Raw genomic sequence first — 18,184 nt, 5'->3', positions numbered from 1 at the left:
AAGATATGACCTTCCAGGTTTACCATGCTTTCCAAGATGTGATTTTCCAGACTGATGCAAAAATATAATTAACTGGAGATGGTTTTTCAAAAGGATTAACTGAAGAGGCCCTTAATATTATATAAACTCTCTTACACATTTAAAATTTTTTGATTTATAAAAATTTTGTACTTACATTTGGGGATACGTAATACAGAATAGAGAACAACAATACAAGTATGTATAAGGAAAACAACCCTGTTCAATAAGGTGAACAAACCTAACAACTGAGCTTGTTAACCTAAAAATACAGCCAGTTATTTTACCAGCAAGATGGGTTTATTCAGGAATAACAAAGAACTGCAATTCGGGTCAAACAGGCTATAGTAAAAGCCACAGGCAAGTCCCACAAATGAAGGAGTAAAAAGGAGGAAGCTGGAGTTCTGAACAAAATTCCATGGAGGAAAGCAAGAATTCAGGGTGATGAGGGGTTCTCACTGGCTTAGTAGCTGGGGTAGTCAGTTTCTCCTAGGAGAGGCAATATACATCATTCCTGTCTGTAACTGACAGTCCTTCCTGTTATTGACCTAGAGTGGTACTGCATGAGAGCCGCCCCCCTCCCCCCCGCCCTTTCTGGCCTCTCAACTCCATTTTAAAGAAGGTTTCCCTTTATTAATTTTCACAAGCTCAATACCAATAGAGGCATGGAGTAAACTGGAATAATATTCAGAAGAACCTTCTGGTAAGAATAATTATATTCTATAACACGCTGAAGTACTAAGAGGGGTTCTGGAGACATCTGCTCTAAAAAAAGTCAAGTCTTTTTCTTTTATATGTATTTCTGAGCAGAATCAGATCTTTAGACCTATAAACCTAAACAAAAGCAATGTTGTTAGTCTCAACCCACATATTTCTGGTAGAAGAGACTTTGGAAAGGTACTCATTTAACCACTAGCAGGTTAGCATTTTATAGAGACTATCAACATCTTTAACAATGAAACGACACACGTTATTGCAAATAGGGAATAAGGCAGCTTCCCCAGGAATCTCTGAGAGGCAACTCAAGAACAAAAACTCATAGTTATCTTTTATATCTGGCACAGAAAAACATATCATATTCATATGGTTTTTAAATAATTGCCAGTTTGGCCTATCAACAAACTTTGGTAATAGTGTCTCTTGATAAGTATAGATAGGACCTCCCTTTCGATCCAGAAAGTATCCTAGCCCCATTCTAAAAGCAGACATCAGAGCTTGGCTGCGACAGTAAGAAAGGGAGAGAGGCGAGTACAAATGAGCCTGAAAATTCATAATTCAACTTCATGCTGAGTGAGCTCCTTGATTCTGTTCATGCAATGATCAACAGCATTAATAAGTAAAGGGATCCAACTATCTTCTGGCTGTGGGGTCACATGACTTGCTCTGCAAATGGAATGGGAAAACCAGAAGTTAAATTTATTATACTGTCAAGGAAAAACCTATCCTCAAAAGGGAGCACAGGGAAAATTACAGTAAGAAAAGGCAAGTTTCTCTGCAGAAATACAGCTGCTCCGCAGGTAAAGTTGAAAGAAAACACTACACTCACCTTCTACTCCTCAAAATGGGGGTTTGGGAGTTGAGAATGGCTATATAGGTTTATTCTCAAAAAGCTATTTGGGGATAAGTCTTCATACTCACTTCGTAATTTCAAGTGCCTTCTTTAAAACGGATACAAGTTTTGCACACTAGAAAAAAACAAGAGAAGTTACTCACCCTGAGCCCCACCATAAAAAGGAAAGGAGGGAAAAATAGGGGGTGGGGGGGAAGGAGAGCTAAAATATTTTAATACTCAAGTAATAAAAAGTCACTGTTAAAAAGTCATTAAGTATTATTACTTAATACTCAAGTAATAAAAAATCCATTGGAGAAAACAGTGAAAAACAAAAATGTTGATTAGATTAGGGTGGTGGGATCATGGATTCTTCTCTATTTAGCAAAATCTTATTAATACTGTTGCTATAACATCTTTTTTTTAAAAATAAACTTATTTATTTACTTTTGGCTGCATTGGGTCTTCCGTTGCTGTGCCGGCTTTCTCTAGTTGCGGTGAGCAGGGGCTAGTCTTCATTGTGGTGTGCAGTCTTCTCATTGCAGTGGCTTCTCTTGTTGTAGAGCATGGGCTCTAGGCACGCAGGCTTCAGTAGTTGTGGCATGTGAGCTCAGTTGTGGCTCGCAGGCTCTAGGGCGCAGGCTCAGTAGTTGTGGCGCTCGGGCTTAGTTGCTCTGCGGCATGTGGGATGTTCCCAGACCAGGGCTTGAACCCGTGTCCCCTGCATTTGCAGGCGGATTCTTAACCACTGCACCACCAGGGAAGCCAGCTATAACATCTTTGTAAGTTTTTCTATATTTAAAATATTTTTTAATTAAAGAAAACAGAAAAAGGAAGAATATAACCTGAATTTGTCCCAATTGCTGATAGCTCAGGATATATAATAGCAGAAACAACTGGATTTTTTTTTTTTTTTTTGGCTGCATTGGGTCTTCCTTGCTGCACAGGCTTTCTTTAGTTGCGGTGAGCGGGGGATACTCTTCACTGTGGTGCGCAGGATTCTCACTGCAGTGGCTTCTCTTGTTGTGGAGCATGGACTCCAGGTGCGTGGGCTTAAGGTGGTCACAAAGCACCAAGCTGATTTCCCTGTGCTATGCGGCTGCTTCCCACTACCTATCTATTTCATGTTTGGTAATGTATATATGACCATTGCACCCTCTCACTTTGTCACAGCTTACCCTTCCCACTCCCCATATCATCAAGTCCGTTCTCTGGTAGTAGGTCTGTGTCTTTATTCCTGTCTTACCCCTAGGTTCTTCATGACATTTTTTTTTCTTGGATTCCATATATATGTGTTAGCATACGGTATTTGTCTTTTTCTGACTTCACACTGTTTGACAGACTCTAGGTCCATCCACCTCACCACAAATAACTCAATTTCGTTTCTTTTTAAGGCTGAGTAATATTCCATTGTATATATGTGCCACATCTTCTTTATCCATTCATCCAACGATGGACACTTAGGTTGTTTCCATCTCCTGGCTATTGTAAATAGAGCTGCAATGAACATTTTGGTACATGACTCTTTTTGAATTATGGTTTTCTCAGGGTATATGCCCAATAGTGGGACTGCTAGGTCATATGGTAGTTCTATTTGTAGTTTTTTAAATAAATTAATTAATTAATTAATTTTTGCTGTGTTGGGTCTTCGTTTCTGTGGGAGGGCTTTCTCTAATTGTGGCAAGCAGGGGCCACTCTTCATCGCGATGCGTGGGCCTCTCACTATCGCGGCCTCTCTTGTTGAGGAGCACAGGCTCCAGACGCGCAGGCTCAGTAGTTGTGGCTCATGGGCCCAGTTGCTCCGTGACATGTCGGATCTTCCCAGACCAGGGCTCGAACCCATGTTCCCTGCATTAGCAGGAAGATTCTCAACCACTGCGACACCAGGAAAGCCCCTATTTGTAGGTTTTTAAGGACCTCCATACTGTTCTCCACCGTGCCTGTACCAATTCACATTCCCACCAGCAGTGCAAGAGTGTTCCCTTTTCTCCACACCCTCTCCAGCATTTGTTTCTAGATTTTTTGATGATGGCCATTCTGACTGGTGTGAGATGATATCTCACTGTAGTTCTGATCTGCATTTCTATAATGATTACTGATGTTGAGCATTCTTTCATGTGTTTGTTGGCAATCTGTATATCTTCTTTGGAGAAATGTCTATTTAGGTCTTCTGCCCATTTTTGGATTGGGTTGTTTGTTTTTTTTGTTATTGAGCTGCATGAGCTGCTTATAAATTTTGGAGATTAATCCTTTGTCAGTTGCTTCATTTGCAAATATCTTCTCCCATTCTGAGGGTTGTCTTTTGGTCTTGTTTATGGCTTCCTTTGCTGTGCAAAAGCTTTGAAGTTTCTTTAGGTCCCATTTGTTTATTTTTGTTTTTATTTCCAATTCTCTAGGAGGTGGGTCAAAAAGGATCTTGCTGTGATTTGTGCCATAGAGTGTTCTGCCTGTGTTTTCCTCCAAGAGTTTGATAGTGTCTGGCCTTACATTTAGGTCTTTAATCCATTTTGAGCTTATTTTTGTGTATGGTGTTAGGGATTGTTCTAATCTCATACTTTTATATGTACCTGTCCAGTTTTCCCGGCACCACTTATTGAAGAGGCTGTCCTTTCTCCACTGTACATTCCTGCCTCCTTTATCAAAGATAAGGTGACCATATGTGCGTGGGTTTATCTCTGGGCTTTCTATCCTGTTCCACTGAACGATATTTCTGTTTTTGTGCCAGTACCATACTGTCTTGATTACTGTAGCTTTGTAGTATACCCTGAAGTCAGGGAGCCTGATTCCTCCAGCTCGTTTTTCGTTGTCAAGATTGCTTTGGCTATTCGGGGTCTTTTGTGTTTCCATACAAATTGTGAAATTTTTTGTTCTAGTTCTGTGAAAAATGCCAGTGGTAGTTTGATAGGGATTGCATTGAATCTGCAGATTGCTTTGGGTAGTAGAGTCATTTTCACAATGTTGATTCTTCCAATCCAAGAACATGGTATATCTCTCCATCTGTCTGTATCATCTTTAATTTCTTTCATCCGTGTCTTATAATTTTCTGCATACAGGTTTTTTGTCTCCTTAGGTAGGTTTATTCATAGATATTTTATTTTTTGTTGCAATGGTAAATGGGAGTGTTTTCTTGATTTCACTTTCAGATTTTTCATCATTAGTGTATAGGAATGCCAGAGATTTCTGTGCATTAATTTTGTATCCTGCTACTTTACCAAATTCATTGATTAGCTCTAGTAGTTTTCTGGTAGCATCTTTAGGATTCTCTATGTATAGTATCATGTCATCTGCAAACAGTGACATGCTTTACTTCTTTTTCGATTTGGATTCGATTTGGATTTATTTCCTTTTCTTCTCTGATTCCAAAACTATGTTGAATAAGAGTGGTGAGAGTGGGCAACCTTGTCTTGTTCCTGATCTTAGTGGAAATGGTTTCAGTTTTTCACCACTGAGGACGATGTTGGCTGTGGGTTTGTCATATATGGCCTTTATTATGTTGAGGAACGTTCCCTCTATTCCTACTTTCTGCAGGGTTTTTTATCATAAATGGGTGTTGAATTTTGTCAAAAGCTTTCTCTGCATCTATTGAGATGATCATATGGTTTTTCTCCTTCAATTTGTTAATATGGTGTATCACGTTGAATGATTTGTGTATATTGAAGAATACTTGCATTCCTGGGATAAACCTCAGTTTATGATGGTCTATGATCCTTTTAATGTGCTGTTGGATTCTGTTTGCTAGTATTTTGTTGAGGATTCTTGCATCTATGTTCATCAGTGACACTGGCCTGTAGTTTTCTTTCTTTGTGACATCCTTGTCTGGTTTTGGTATCAGGGTGATGGTGGCCTCCCAGAATGAGTTTGGGAGTGTTCCTCCCTCTGCTATATTTTGGAAGAGTTTGAGAAGGATAGGTGTTAGGTCTTCTCTAAATGTTTGATAGAATTCACCTGTGAAGCCATCTGGTCCTGGGCTTTTGTTTGTTGAAGATTTTTAATCACAGTTGCAATTTCAGTGCTTGTGATTGGTCTGTTCATATTTTCTATTTCTTCCTGATTCAGTTTTGGCAGGCTGTGCATTTCTAAGAATTGGTCCATTTCTTCCAGGTTGTCCATTTTATTGGCATAGAGTTGCTTGTAGTAATCTCTCATGATCTTTTGTATTTCTGCAGTGTCATTTGTTACTTCTCCTTTTTCATTTCTAACTCTATTGATTTGAGTCTTCTCCCTTTTTTTCTTGATGAGTCTGGCTAATGGTTTATCAATTTTGTTTATGTTCTCAAAGAACCAGCTTTTAGTTTTATTGATCTTTGCTTTGTTTCCTTCATTTCTTTTTCATTTATTTCTGATCTGATCTTTATGATTTCTTTCCTTCTGCTAACTTTGGGGGTTTTTTGTTCTTCTTTCTCTAATTGCTTTAGGTGCAAGGTTAGGTTGTTTATTCGAGATGTTTCCTGTTTCTTAAGGTAGGATTGTATTGCTATAAACTTCCCTCTTCGAACTGCTTTTGCTGCATCCCACAGGTTTTGGGTCGTCGTGTCTCCATAGTCATTTGTTTCTAGGTATTTTTTGATTTCCTCTTTGATTTCTTCAGTGATCACTTCGTTATTAAGTAGTGTATTGTTCAGCCTCCATGTGTTTGTAATTTTTACAGTTCTTTTCTTGTAATTGATAGCTAGTCTCATGGCATTGTGGTCAGAAAAGATACTTGATACAATTTCAATTTTCTTAAATTTACCAAGGGTTGATTTGTGACCCAAGATATGATCTATTCTGGAGAACGTTCCATGAGTACTTGAGAAAAACGTGTATTCTGTTGTTTTTGGATGGAATGTCCTATAAATATCAATTAAGTCCATCTTGTTTAATGTATCATTTAAAGTTTGTGTTTCCTATTTACTTTCATTTTGGATGATCTGTCCATTGGTGAAAGTGGGGTGTTAAAGTCCCCTACTATGAATGTGTTACTGTCGATTTCCCCTTTTATGGCTGTTAGTATTTGCCTTATGTATTCAGGTGCTCCTATGTTGGGTGCATAAATATTTACAATTGTTATATCTTCTTCTTGGGTTGATCCCTTGATCATTATGTACTGTCCTTCTTTCTCTCTTATAATAGTCCTTGTTTTAAAGTCTATTTTGTCTGATACGAGAATTGCTACTCCAGCTTTCTTTTGGTTTCCATTTGCATGGGATATCTTTTTCCATCCCCTTACTTTCAGTCTGTATGTGTCCCTAGGTCTGAAGTGAGTCTCTTGTAGACAGCATATATATGGTCTTGTTTTTGTATACATTTAGCCAATCTGTGTCTTTTGGTGGGAGCATTTAGTCCATTTACATTTAAGGTAATTATCGATATGTATGTTCCTATTCCCATTTTCTTAATTGTTTTGGGTTCGTTATTGTAGGTCTTTTCCTTCTCTTGTGTTTCTTGCATAGAGAAGTTCCTTTAGCATTTGTTGTAAAGCTGGTTTGGTGGTGGTGAACTCTCTCAGCTTTTGCTTCTCTGTAAAGGTTTTAATTTCTCCATCAAATCTGAATGAGATCCTTGCTGGGTAGAGTAATCTTGGTTGCAGGTTTTTCTACTTCATCACTTTAAATATTTCCTGCTAGTCCCTTCTGGCTTGCAGAGTTTCTGCTGAAAGAGCAGCTGTTAACCTTATGGGGATTCCCTTGTGTGTTATTTATTTTCCCTTACTGCTTTTAATATGTTTTCTTTGTATTTAATTTTTGACAGTTTGATTAATATGTGTCTTGGCGTATTTCTCCTTGGATTTATCCTGTGTGGGACTCTCTGTGCTTTCTGGACTTGATTAACTATTTCCTTTCCCATATTAGGGAAGTTTTCAACTATAATCTCTTCAAATATTTTCTCAGTCCCTTTCTTTTTCTCTTCTTCTTCTGGAACCCCTATAATTCGAATGTTGGTGCATTTAATGTTGTCCCAGAGGTCTCTGAGACTGTCCTCAGTTCTTTTCATTCTTTTTTCTTTATTCTGCTCTGCAGTAGTTATTTCCACTATTTTATCTTCTAGGTCACTTATCCGTTCTTCTGCCTCAGTTATTCTGCTATTGATCCCATCTAGAGTATTTTTCATTTCATTTATTGTGTTGTTCATCGTTGCTTGTTTCATCTTTACTTCTTGTAGGTCCTTGTTGAATGTTTCTTTCATTTTCTCTATTCTATTTCCAAGATTGTGGATCATTTTTACTATCATTATTCTGAATTCTTTTTCAGGTAGACTGCCTATTTCCTCTTCATTTGTTAGGTCTGGTGGGTTTTTATCTTGCTCCTTCATCTGCTGTTTGTTTTTCTGTCTTCTCATTTTGCTTATCTTACTGTGTTTGGGGTCTCCTTTCTGCAGGCTGTAGGTTCATAGTTCCCATTATTTTTGGTGTCTGTCCCCAGTGGCTAAAGTTGGTTCAGTGGCTTGTGTATGCTTCCTGGTGGAGGGGACTACTGCCTGTGTTCTGGTGGATGAGGCTAGATCTTGCGTTTCTGGTGGGCAGGTCCACGTCTGGTGGTGTGTTTTGGGGTGTCTGTGGACTTATTATGATTTTAGGCAGCCTCTCTGCTAATGGGTGGGGTTGTGTTCCTGTTTGCTAGTTGTTCGGCATAGGGTGTCCAGCACTGTAGCTTGCTGGTCGTTGAGTGAAGCTGGGTGCTGGTGTTGAGATGGAGATCTCTGGGAGATTTTTGCCGTTTGATATTATGTGGAGCTGGGAGGTCTCTTGTGGACCAGTGTCCTGAAATTGGCTCTCCCACCTCGGAGGCACAGCACTGACTGCTGGCTGAAGGACCAAGAGCCTGTCATCCACATGGCTCAGAATAAAAGGGAGAAAAGGTAAGAAAGAAGAGAAAAGAAAAGAAAAGAAAGAAAGAAAAAGAAAGACGGTAAAATAAAATAAAGATAAAATAAAATAATTAAAATAAAAAATAATTAAGAAAAAATTTTTTTTAAAAAGTAACAATACAAACAAAAAAAACCGGACGGATAGAACCCTAGGACAAATGGTGAAAGCAAAGCTATACAGCAAAATCTCACACAGAAGCATACACATACACACTCAGAAAAAGAGGAAAAGGGGAAAAAATAATAAATCTTGCTCTCAAAGTCCACCTCCTCAATTTGGGATGATTCGTTGTCTATTCATGTATTCCACAGATGCAGGGTACATCGAGTTGATTGCGGAGATTTAATCCGCTGCTCCTGAGGCTGCTGGGAGAGATTTCCCTTTCTCTTCTTTGTTCGCACAGCTACCGGGGCTCAGCTTTGGATTTGGCCCCGCCTCTGCGTGTAGGTCCCTGGAGGGCGTCTGTTCTTTGCTCAGACAGGACAGGGTTAAAGGAGCCGCTGATTCGGGGGCTCCGGCTCACTCAGGCCGGGGGGAGGGAGGGGTACGGATGCAGGGCGACCCTGAGGCGGCAGAGGCCGGCGTGACGTTGTACCCGCCTGAGGCGCACCGTACGTTCTCCCGGGGAAGTTGTCCCTGGATCCCGGCACCCTGGCAGTGGCGGGCTGCACAGGCTCCCCGGAAGGGAGGTGTGGAGAGTGACCTGTGCTCGCACACAGGCTTCTTGGTGGCGGCAGCAGCAGCCTTAGCATCTCATGCCCGTCTTTGGGGTCCCTGCTGATAGCCGTGGCTCTCACCTGTCTCTGGAGCTCCTTTAAGCAGCGCTGGTAATCCCCTCTCCTCACGCACCAGGAAACAAAGAGGGAGGAAAAAGTCTCTTGCCTCTTCGGCAGGTCCAGAGTTTTCCCCAGACTCCCTCCTGGCCAGCTGTGGTGCACTGACCCCTTCAGGCTGTGCTCACGCCCCCACTCCTCTCCCTGAGATCTGACCGAAGCCCAAGCCTCAGCTCCCAGCCCCGCCCAACCCGGCAGGTGAGCAGAGAAGCCTCTCGGGCTGGTGAGTGCCGGTCGGCACCGATCCTCTGTGCGGGAATCTCTCTGCTTTGCCCTCCGCACCCCTGTTGCTGCGCTCTCCTCCGTGGCTCCGAAGCTCCCCGCCTCTGCCACCCGCAGTCTCCATCCGCGAAGGGGCTTCTAGTGTGTGGAAACCTTTCCTCCTTTACGGCTCCCTCCCACTGGTGCAGGTCCCATCCCTATTCTTTTGTCTCTGTTTATTCTTTTTTCTTTTGCCCTACCCAGGTACGTGGGGTGTTTCTTGCCTTTGGGGAGGTCTGAGGTCTTCTGCCAGCATTCAGTAGGTGTTCTGTAGGAGCTGTTCCACGTGTAGATGTATTTCTGGTGTATCTGTGGGGAAGAAGGTGATCTCCACGTCTTACTCTTCCGCCATCTTCCTCCGACTTCCGGCAGGTGGATTCTTAACCACTGCACCATCAGGAAGCCCGTGGATTTTTTTTTTTTTAAATTTACTTACAGAATTTTAGGAATATCAATAACAAGATAACATGAGGATGTATGTATGCTTCCAATACACTGTGCATTCCTTAAAATTTTATTTGGGGTAACTGACAAGGCATATTGCTAAAGATGTTTATTTCTTATGAAGTCAACTTTTAAAAAAGTGTATGTGGAAAAAAAAAAGTTAATGCCCGAAAGGATCCTATTGTACTCCAAGGTGTTTGCACATTGTGAAGATACATTTGATCACTCTAATTTCCACTATCTAATTTACCAAATATTATTAGGATTGATACATCTGATGGTAAAATATAAGCCACTGGCAGTTTTGCTTCTCTTTCCAATAAAATGAGACGTAAGAACTTGAAGTTTATAAAAATAAGAGAATAGAACTCTAGCACAGGACCCAGGACTTGAAAGAATACAATAAAATCAGATTTTTATAAAGAGCTTAACCCTTGTGGTTAAATTACACAATGTGTTGATATTAAAACAGAGTATGTTTCTGAAACACCTATTTTGGCCTATATAGGAAATTAGAAACTTGTGACTTTAGGTTGAAAGAATCCTAAAACACTGTAGTAATTAAGACTTTCTTTTCAAAGCAGGATTTTCCACGGTCTTTGGGTTTTTCTAAATGATTACCCAAGTGGTTATGGAAGAGAGTACTACCAGAGCTCGTGGCTATTAGAATTCAAATTCAGCTTGATAAAGATCAAGCACAAACACATCGTGACATTACTGTTGTACTTGCATCCAAGTGTAATAAATAAACATATTCCCTATAGCTTAAAGGAAATACTAGTGATTACTGAAATTCTACCTATTAGGTCTGTAGTTATTCCCTCAAAGCCGGTACTTACATTGATTCGCACAGTTGGATGGCACACGGGTGGGTATATGCTCAGAGCCAAATCATCCACACTTAAGGGGAGAAAGCAAAAATAACCATTAACAAAGAAGGAAGAAAGCTCAGCTAGGTGGTCTCCAGTACACAAGTAAGGATGTGACTAGTGAAAAAATGACTCCCAGAAATGCGTATCAGTTCCTTAAATTGGGCAACCAATAAATAACCAATTCAACTGGTATTTACGGAATACATACATACCCTGTTTCACTAGGAAGCTGGGGGGAAAACCTCCCTTGACCAGTAGGATGGGACATAATTAATTTAGTTAAAAATGTGAGGATCTGAAACCATAAATTTAATAACTAACACAGGCAGGGTTCATCCCTGAATGCCACTAAAGTGGGCACCACTTTAACCAAGCAATCAAGTTATTACTATACCACCAATAATGGGACAAACTAACACCATGTGCCTCCCTGATATGATATGATACAATGAAAAGCACAAAACACTCAACTATGTGATATTCTTGCCAAAAAGTGTTTAACCTGAATATAATTATGAGAAAACAATCACATAAATCCAGATTGTTGGATATTCTACATGGCAACTGACCCGGATTCTTTAAAAATGTCAATGTTAAAAAAATACATTAAAAAAAAATAGTCAATGTCAAAAGAAGCTAAAAAGGACAGGGACTGTTGTAGTTGCAAGACACCAAAGAGAAGACACCAAATGTGGTATGACACCTTGACGGAACCCTGAATTAAAAAAAAAAGCTATAAAAGACATTGTAGAGACAACTGGGGAAATCTGAATATTAGATAACATTATTATAAATTTCTTAAATGTAATACTAAGAGTAAGAATGTTTGTTCTTAGGAGATACACACTGAAATATTTAGGGGTGAAATGTCATTAAAGTCTGCAACTTACTCTCAAATGGTTCAGGGATAAAAATGGCACATCTACTTCAATTTTTAAAAAGCTACCTCTAATTATAAAGAAATAAACCAATAGAGAAAAAATTGTGAACAATAGGTGAATCTAGATGGAGGTATAGGTACTCACTGCAATACTTTTTCAACCTTCCTGTAGGTTTGAAAATTTTCAAAATAAAAAGGTGGGGAAAAACCTTGGGTTGACGGCACAAGTTGACATCAGAATGCTGCTGCTCAGAGGTTTTGAGTGGAGATCACGCTTACCTAGGGCTGATCTCATCAGAAATGTCCACAATGTCATCCAGCTGAGCCACCTGATCCTTCTTCCCATTCTCTGCCACTGAGAGCCGGATTTTCTTCAGGCAGGCTTTGGATGCTCTCACCAGTGCAAGGCATGGGATTATGAGCTCCTGATCTTCCTCTGACCAATATGAGTCCCGATTGCTTGGACATCCCAATATATCCTCCTCATCACCGTGGTTGTCAGAGTTGTCCTCCTCAATGTCACTCAAGAGGCCATAGTAAGGGTCACATTCTTCCACAGCCTAAGGCACACCATGATACATGTGAATGCCAAAAAAATAAAAAGGTGTTGTACTTTCAGCATCATGTCCGAGTTGTCCCCAAACTTTAGCCTGCTACTTCCCTAATGGCTACAGAGTTGAATTACTTCATAAACCCTCTTCTGACTCTCCTAGTGCAGCAGTGGAACAGAGGGGAATGGTACTAAATCACACACCAGCACGGGGTGGGAGATAGGAGATGGAGGACAGGAGTGAGGATGGGACCTATTTGGTCGACGCTCAGCACATCTTCTCTCTTTATAACCGATCCTCATCTAGACACAGAGTTGCCTTCTGATGACCATCAAAGACAGAGGTCCCCTCACCTGCTCCATTTCCTCATGTGCATCCTTCACAAGATCCACACTCTTTGTCAGCACTGAAAGGGCTGCAGCTTTGTTATCTATGAGTGAAGAATTGGAAGTACTACAATTAGAGAAGAAACCCAACAATTCTCTTAAGTCTGCAAAAAGCAACAATGTTCCCATTTGAAAGGAGTGCCAAGGACAGTCAACAAGGGCAGCAGTTTAATGTAAAATTCTTCTCACATACATCCTCTGGGTACTCAGACAGGGGCTGAAAAGTTTTTTGTCATTCACCACAGGAAGAAATAAAATGGTCATATGATGTTTCTCATCATGGTCCTCTTGGATAACCACTGCTTTTGGCCTAGCAGGCTCTACCTCATAACTGTTTCAGTGTCCTCAAAATACTGCCCCTGGGGCAGGACCAGAAGAGGAAACCATGTCTTTCAACAAGAGACAGAGCCACAGCCAGAGAGTGTTTGAATTTAGAAGTTATGAGAACTAAAAAGACTGGCAAAAAGTATTAATACCTGTCTTTTCATGTTGGTGATAAACCAGATCTATTTCACTAAGCTCTTTATCTAAGTAAAAATACATATATACTACAAAAATGGCAGCTAGATATGAGAGGTCTATCTGCTTTGGCCAGCAGAGTCGATGTCCACTTTGCACTCTCACCCACCTCTTGGGATCCGAGGCACCTGCTGGCACGCCTCCCAGACACTGTTGTAGGAAATAAGGTTCTCAGGGCTGCAGAAAGGAATAAGGATGTATCAATAACCTAGGTTCCTGTTTCCTAAAAGGTCCTTTCTGCTGGTCAGTTATCAGTAACTTTGCTGTTAAAATGAGTTTTTCCCCCCTCCCAGAAGCAAGGAACCCCATTAACCAATAACCCCAACTGTGGCATCACTACCTCTGAGTTGGAGTGATATAAAGCACTTCCACAAGCTGAGCCATGCCATCCACGATGTCCAGAGTGGCACTCCGTACCAGCTTTCGCAGGGTGATTCCTGTAGCCAAACCCAAAGACTAAGCAGCCTGGTCGTCACCAAAAATAAATTTTAAAAAAACCAGTGGCTTCCTGACAACTGTGGATAAAACACTTTAAATTTAAACCACATGAGTAGCCCTGAAGATCCATGAGACATGTACTCATTTATAATTATAGCATGATTATAATCAAGGCATGAATATACAAGCAGGGCTGGAGGCCACTTAACCTATAAGGGAGCTCAGGAACAGCATGTGATGTAATATGGGTGGAGGAGCCTGGGGACTGCCTGGGCCTGGGGATGGGGCTGATATCCAACCAGCATCTGTGGCAGTTATAATGTTAGAGAGAGGGAGGAGCCAGGGAGAATTAAAAATGTTAAGAGTCAAGCAAGGGCTTCCCTGGTGGCACAGTGGTTAAGAAGCTGCCTGCCAGCGCAGGGGACACAGGTTCGAACCCTGGTCCGGGAAGATCCCACGTGCCGCGGAGCAACTAAGCCCGTGTGCCACAACTACTGAACCTATGCTCTAGAGCCCGTGAGCCACAATTACTGAAGCCCGCATGCCTAGAGCCTGTGCTTCACAAAAAGAGAAGCCACCGCAATGAGAAGCCCATGCACCGTAACGAGGAGTGGCCCCCGCTCGCTGCAGGTAGAGAAAGCCCGCGCTCAGCAACAAAGACCCAATGCAGCCAAAAATAAATAAATAAAATAAATTTATTAAAAAAAAAAAAAAGAGTCAGGCAAGGCAGGGGAGATGGGAACACAGTATCTGAACCTTAGCACAAAGGCTTACTTATGGAGGTCACATATATTACGTAACTACCTTTGACTGCACTTTATGGGAGAAAGTTACATTACATGCTCAAAATGAGGAAAAGGTAGAAGTTTCAGGATAGAAGCTGTCATAGTAGCAAAGATCTATTCCATAAACTGAATGCTTACGTGTATGGAGTGGCTTACCCTGATCCTTGGGAAGCGAATAGTATACTGCAATAATTGCCTTGATGGAAGCATGGACTTGTTCAGAGAACTTCTGGGTTTCCTATGAGGTGATAAGCCAATTTCAGAAAGAAAAAAGGAAATGGATTAGATCAATGTGGTCAACCCATCTACTGTGGAAGAGAGCAGACATCTGTACAGCATCATCAAACATTTTCTGAAGTCTTATTATGCGTTAGGCCCTGTGCTATTCTCATAACATACCAGAGAGGAGTTAGCTGGATACCAGATACTGAGCAGACAACTGATTAAGACATGAAGAAACAGCAGGAAAAACTTATTCCTGATACTCTATATCCCAAGATATTTGTGATCTGTTTTGAGGTATTCACCATACCTTAGACCAGGAGTTGGCAAACTAGGGCCCAAGGGCCCAGTCAGGCCCAATGCCAGGTTTTGTAAATAAAGTGTTACTGGGACACAGCCACATTTTTTTTTTTTTTTTTTTGGCTACATTGGGTCTTCATTGCTGCATGCGGGTTTTCTCTAGTTGTGGCGAGCGGGGGCTACTCTTCATTGTGGTGAGTGGGCTTCTCATTGCGGTGGCTTCTCTTGTTGCGGAGCACGGGCTCTAGGTTCGCAGGCTCAGTAGTTGTGGCGCACGGGCTTAGTTGCTCCGTGGCATGTGGGATCTTCCCGGACCAGGGCTCGGACCTGCATTGGTAGGTGGATTCTTAACCACTGCACCACCAGGGAAGTCCCAACACTCTTGGTTTACATATTGTCTACAGCTGTGTTCACACTACAGGGGCAGAGTTGAGGTCTGCAAAGCCTAAAATGTATACTATCTGGCCCTTTACAGAAAAAGTTTGCCAACTCTATCTTAGGCCATTAACCAGTTGTCTGTCTCTCTGCCTCTGTGTGTGTCTCTGTCTCTTTCTAACAGAATCTCAGTATATCTAAAAGTAATTAGCATGGACTCTACAATGCTCAATGTTGACTATTTTTCTTCGAAGCAGTCACTGGCTTTCTCTTACCTTCTTTGTCCTCACTTCTCTGCTCAATTCTAAGCCAGCATTATGCAAAATGTGGTCCACAGATTGGTGCCAGTCCATAAGTGGTCTGTTACCAGTCTGGGATGGATAAATACAATGACTGAGAGCACTTAGAAACTTTTATGCCAATTTGACATTGTTTCAACATTCAAACATATAATTTCATAAAAATACCAAGCCATAAGAACTGGAATTAAAATGAAACAAAACAAAAAAAACCCCAAACATTCTTTAATAGAACTAATGTGCTGAGATCCTAAGAAAGCAATTGTGATTCAAATATATATAATTCAAATAAAACCATATTCTAATTTTTCATCAATGAGTAAAAAACCACTGTCCTGAGCATGTACAGAAAAATAGTTCTATTCTTGCTCCTCATGGTATCTTACTAGCTGTGAATTTTAGCCACAAGTCCTAAGTGTATTTGGAAGAAAGGAGTCAGCACATAAGAAAAATAAGGTAACATTACTACTCCCTTTGAAATAAAGATTGACTTTCTTCAACAAACTTTTAAAGTACTTTCATACAATTCTCTTGTTTCCTCATCTCAGATCTCTGAGGTATGTAAGTGGAGAGAGTTTACTACTGTAGGTGCAGCAAGAGAAGATTTTTTCATTTCAAAACATCGATATATAATTGAGAAAGAGAATGAAAGTATTGACTATGAAAATAAAATAAGGCAATGAATATGTCATTTTAAAACAAACTTACTCCCAAATTAAGTATACCTAGCTCTAGAAAAACTGAGCATAGACCATACCTGGCCACAGCCAACAACATTTACTTTCAAGTATTTTATAATAAAGTTTTATAATAAAGCACAGAGTCTTTGTTCTAGCAATTCCACTTCTGGGAATTTTTACCGATATATAGATATACACAAAGACTGTATTAGCCAATCTACCACAGCACTGTTTATAATATAATAGTTACAAACTGGAAACAACTTAAATGTCCACACAGTACTGGTTAGATAAATTATGGTTATGTCCACTCTGTTGAATACCATGCTGCCATTACAAAAAACTAAGCAACTTTATATATGCTCCCAAAAATCAATTTGCAAGCTATGTTGTTAGTTTTTTTTAAAAAGGTCCAGAAAAGTGTTTATGGTATCCTATCGTTTGTGTAAAAAGAAGCAGGTATATATACGTAAGTGTGTATATGCATAGCATGTATATGGAATAATACAAAAGGAACAAGGGACAGGAGATATAAACTTTTTAGCACATTTAACTTTGATATCTTTTGAATTTTATACTGTCTACATTATTACTAATGTAAAAAATAATTCAATGTAAAAGAGTATTATGTAATATAACAAAAAAGGTGTAGCTTAGACATTAGATAGAACCTAATTTAAATCCTAGCTCCACTACTTATCCACCTTAACCTGAGCGTCTGAGCCTGCTTACTCATCTGTCAGATGGGGATCATGTATGTGAAAACACCTAGCAAATAGCAAGTGCTTTTTTAAAAAAATTATCAGAAGGGAAATAACCAGGATGAACTTCAGAATGAACCAATATTTAGAAGAGTTGCCCACCCCATGACAGCTACTGCATCTGGCAATTTGATCTTCAGAACAATCCTGTAATGTGAGAACCACCATCTTACTTGACAGATGAGAAAATTAAATCCCCTGCTTTGAATGTAAAACGTGGAAAGAAAATGAGAGGATTCCTAAGGAATAACAAGGCATCACAAGAACTGTAGGAAAGTGAAGCCCACCTGTGGTGACGGCAGTGGAAGTCGAGAGAAGACTACGGTCAGAGTCGTGGCTGCCCTTGACACTGCCAAAGCTGCCTCACCTGGGAGGTGATAGAGGAGGAGGCGGGAGCCAATATGTTAGTGCCAAAAGGATAAGGCTCCAGCGGCTGCATGGACTTTGAAGATAACGCGCTCCCTCTCCACCCTTGCCGGCTAAGACGTCTCAAAAAAACAACCCCAAATCAGTGTTTTCTATCTCAATCTCAGAGGTGCCGAGGATGGGTAAGGCGAGGTATGCCCACAGACAGGATGGGGCGGGGGAAAGCAGGAAGGAAAGGGGTAGGGACGCTGCAAGAGATGAGAGATGGCAGCCTGCAACAGGAGAGGCACTCACGGAATCTCCTCCAAAAGGTTTCCCGGTCAAACTCCTTGGTGGTCTCCCGGGCTTCGCCGACTAGTGGGCGCGGCGTGAGGGCCGGGCGGCCGCAAAAGAAAGAGCACAAGTAAGCGGAGTCACCTCCAGACCCCACCTCCTCCGCCCGGACCCCGCCGCCGCTACGGCCTCGCCCCTTCCCACCCAAGCCCACCCCGGCCGTCGCCCGTCCCCACTACGTCAGCTCACCCCGCACTCCAGGAAGGAGGAACCGCAGCTCCCCTGCTAGGTGCCGGAGCTGCTCCAAAGCCGGAGGCAGGGTGGAGTCTGCGGCTGCAGGTGCAGCTGCGCTCGCCATCTCAGCAGGACGCGACGAGTCCGCGGACTAAGCCGTTACAGGAGCCGCACTGCCGTGACCGCCCCACTTCCGGGCCGCGGGTTCGCTTCCGGCAACAACCCGCCCCGCCCCGCCCCTGCCCAGAGGCCCAGCCGCGCCTCCTTCCGCGCTCCAATGCGCGGCTACAC

The 18,184-nt window shown here is 41.5% G+C and overlaps 1 protein-coding gene across 1 annotated transcript; it reads right to left on the bottom strand.

Annotated features, from left to right (window-relative positions):
* Window positions 1–299: 299 nt before the first annotated feature.
* Window positions 300–18,082, bottom strand: CCNDBP1 (cyclin D1 binding protein 1). Its single transcript, XM_027084086.1, has 11 exons — window positions 17,909–18,082; window positions 17,681–17,740; window positions 17,308–17,387; window positions 14,540–14,621; window positions 13,501–13,597; window positions 13,270–13,337; window positions 12,609–12,685; window positions 11,984–12,264; window positions 10,792–10,852; window positions 1,657–1,703; window positions 300–1,401 (listed from the first exon to the last, which is right to left on the bottom strand). The coding sequence occupies exons 1-11, from the start codon at window positions 18,015–18,017 to the stop codon at window positions 1,287–1,289; spliced, it is 1,077 nt and encodes a 358-aa protein (XP_026939887.1). The 5' UTR covers window positions 18,018–18,082; the 3' UTR covers window positions 300–1,286.
* Window positions 18,083–18,184: the final 102 nt, after the last annotated feature.

Source organism: Aethalodelphis obliquidens, unplaced genomic scaffold (genome assembly GCF_003676395.1).
Source record: "Aethalodelphis obliquidens isolate GAN/ISIS:26980383/991018 unplaced genomic scaffold, ASM367639v1 scaffold51, whole genome shotgun sequence".
Lineage (NCBI taxonomy): Eukaryota > Metazoa > Chordata > Mammalia > Artiodactyla > Delphinidae > Aethalodelphis > Aethalodelphis obliquidens.
Note: the sequence above shows the minus strand (reverse complement) of the source record. Positions and strands in the feature narration are given on the sequence as shown.

Coding starts and splice junctions, on each gene's coding strand:
- CCNDBP1 (XM_027084086.1), bottom strand. CDS start 18,017: ATGGCGAGCGCAGCTGCACCTGCAGCCGCAGACTCCACCCTGCCTCCG. Junction 14,622..17,307: donor TTCCACTGCCGTCACCACAG/GTGGGCTTCACT, acceptor ATCACCTCATAG/GAAACCCAGAAGTTCTCTGA. Junction 1,402..1,656: donor AAGGCACTTGAAATTACGAA/GTGAGTATGAAG, acceptor TTCCATTTGCAG/AGCAAGTCATGTGACCCCAC.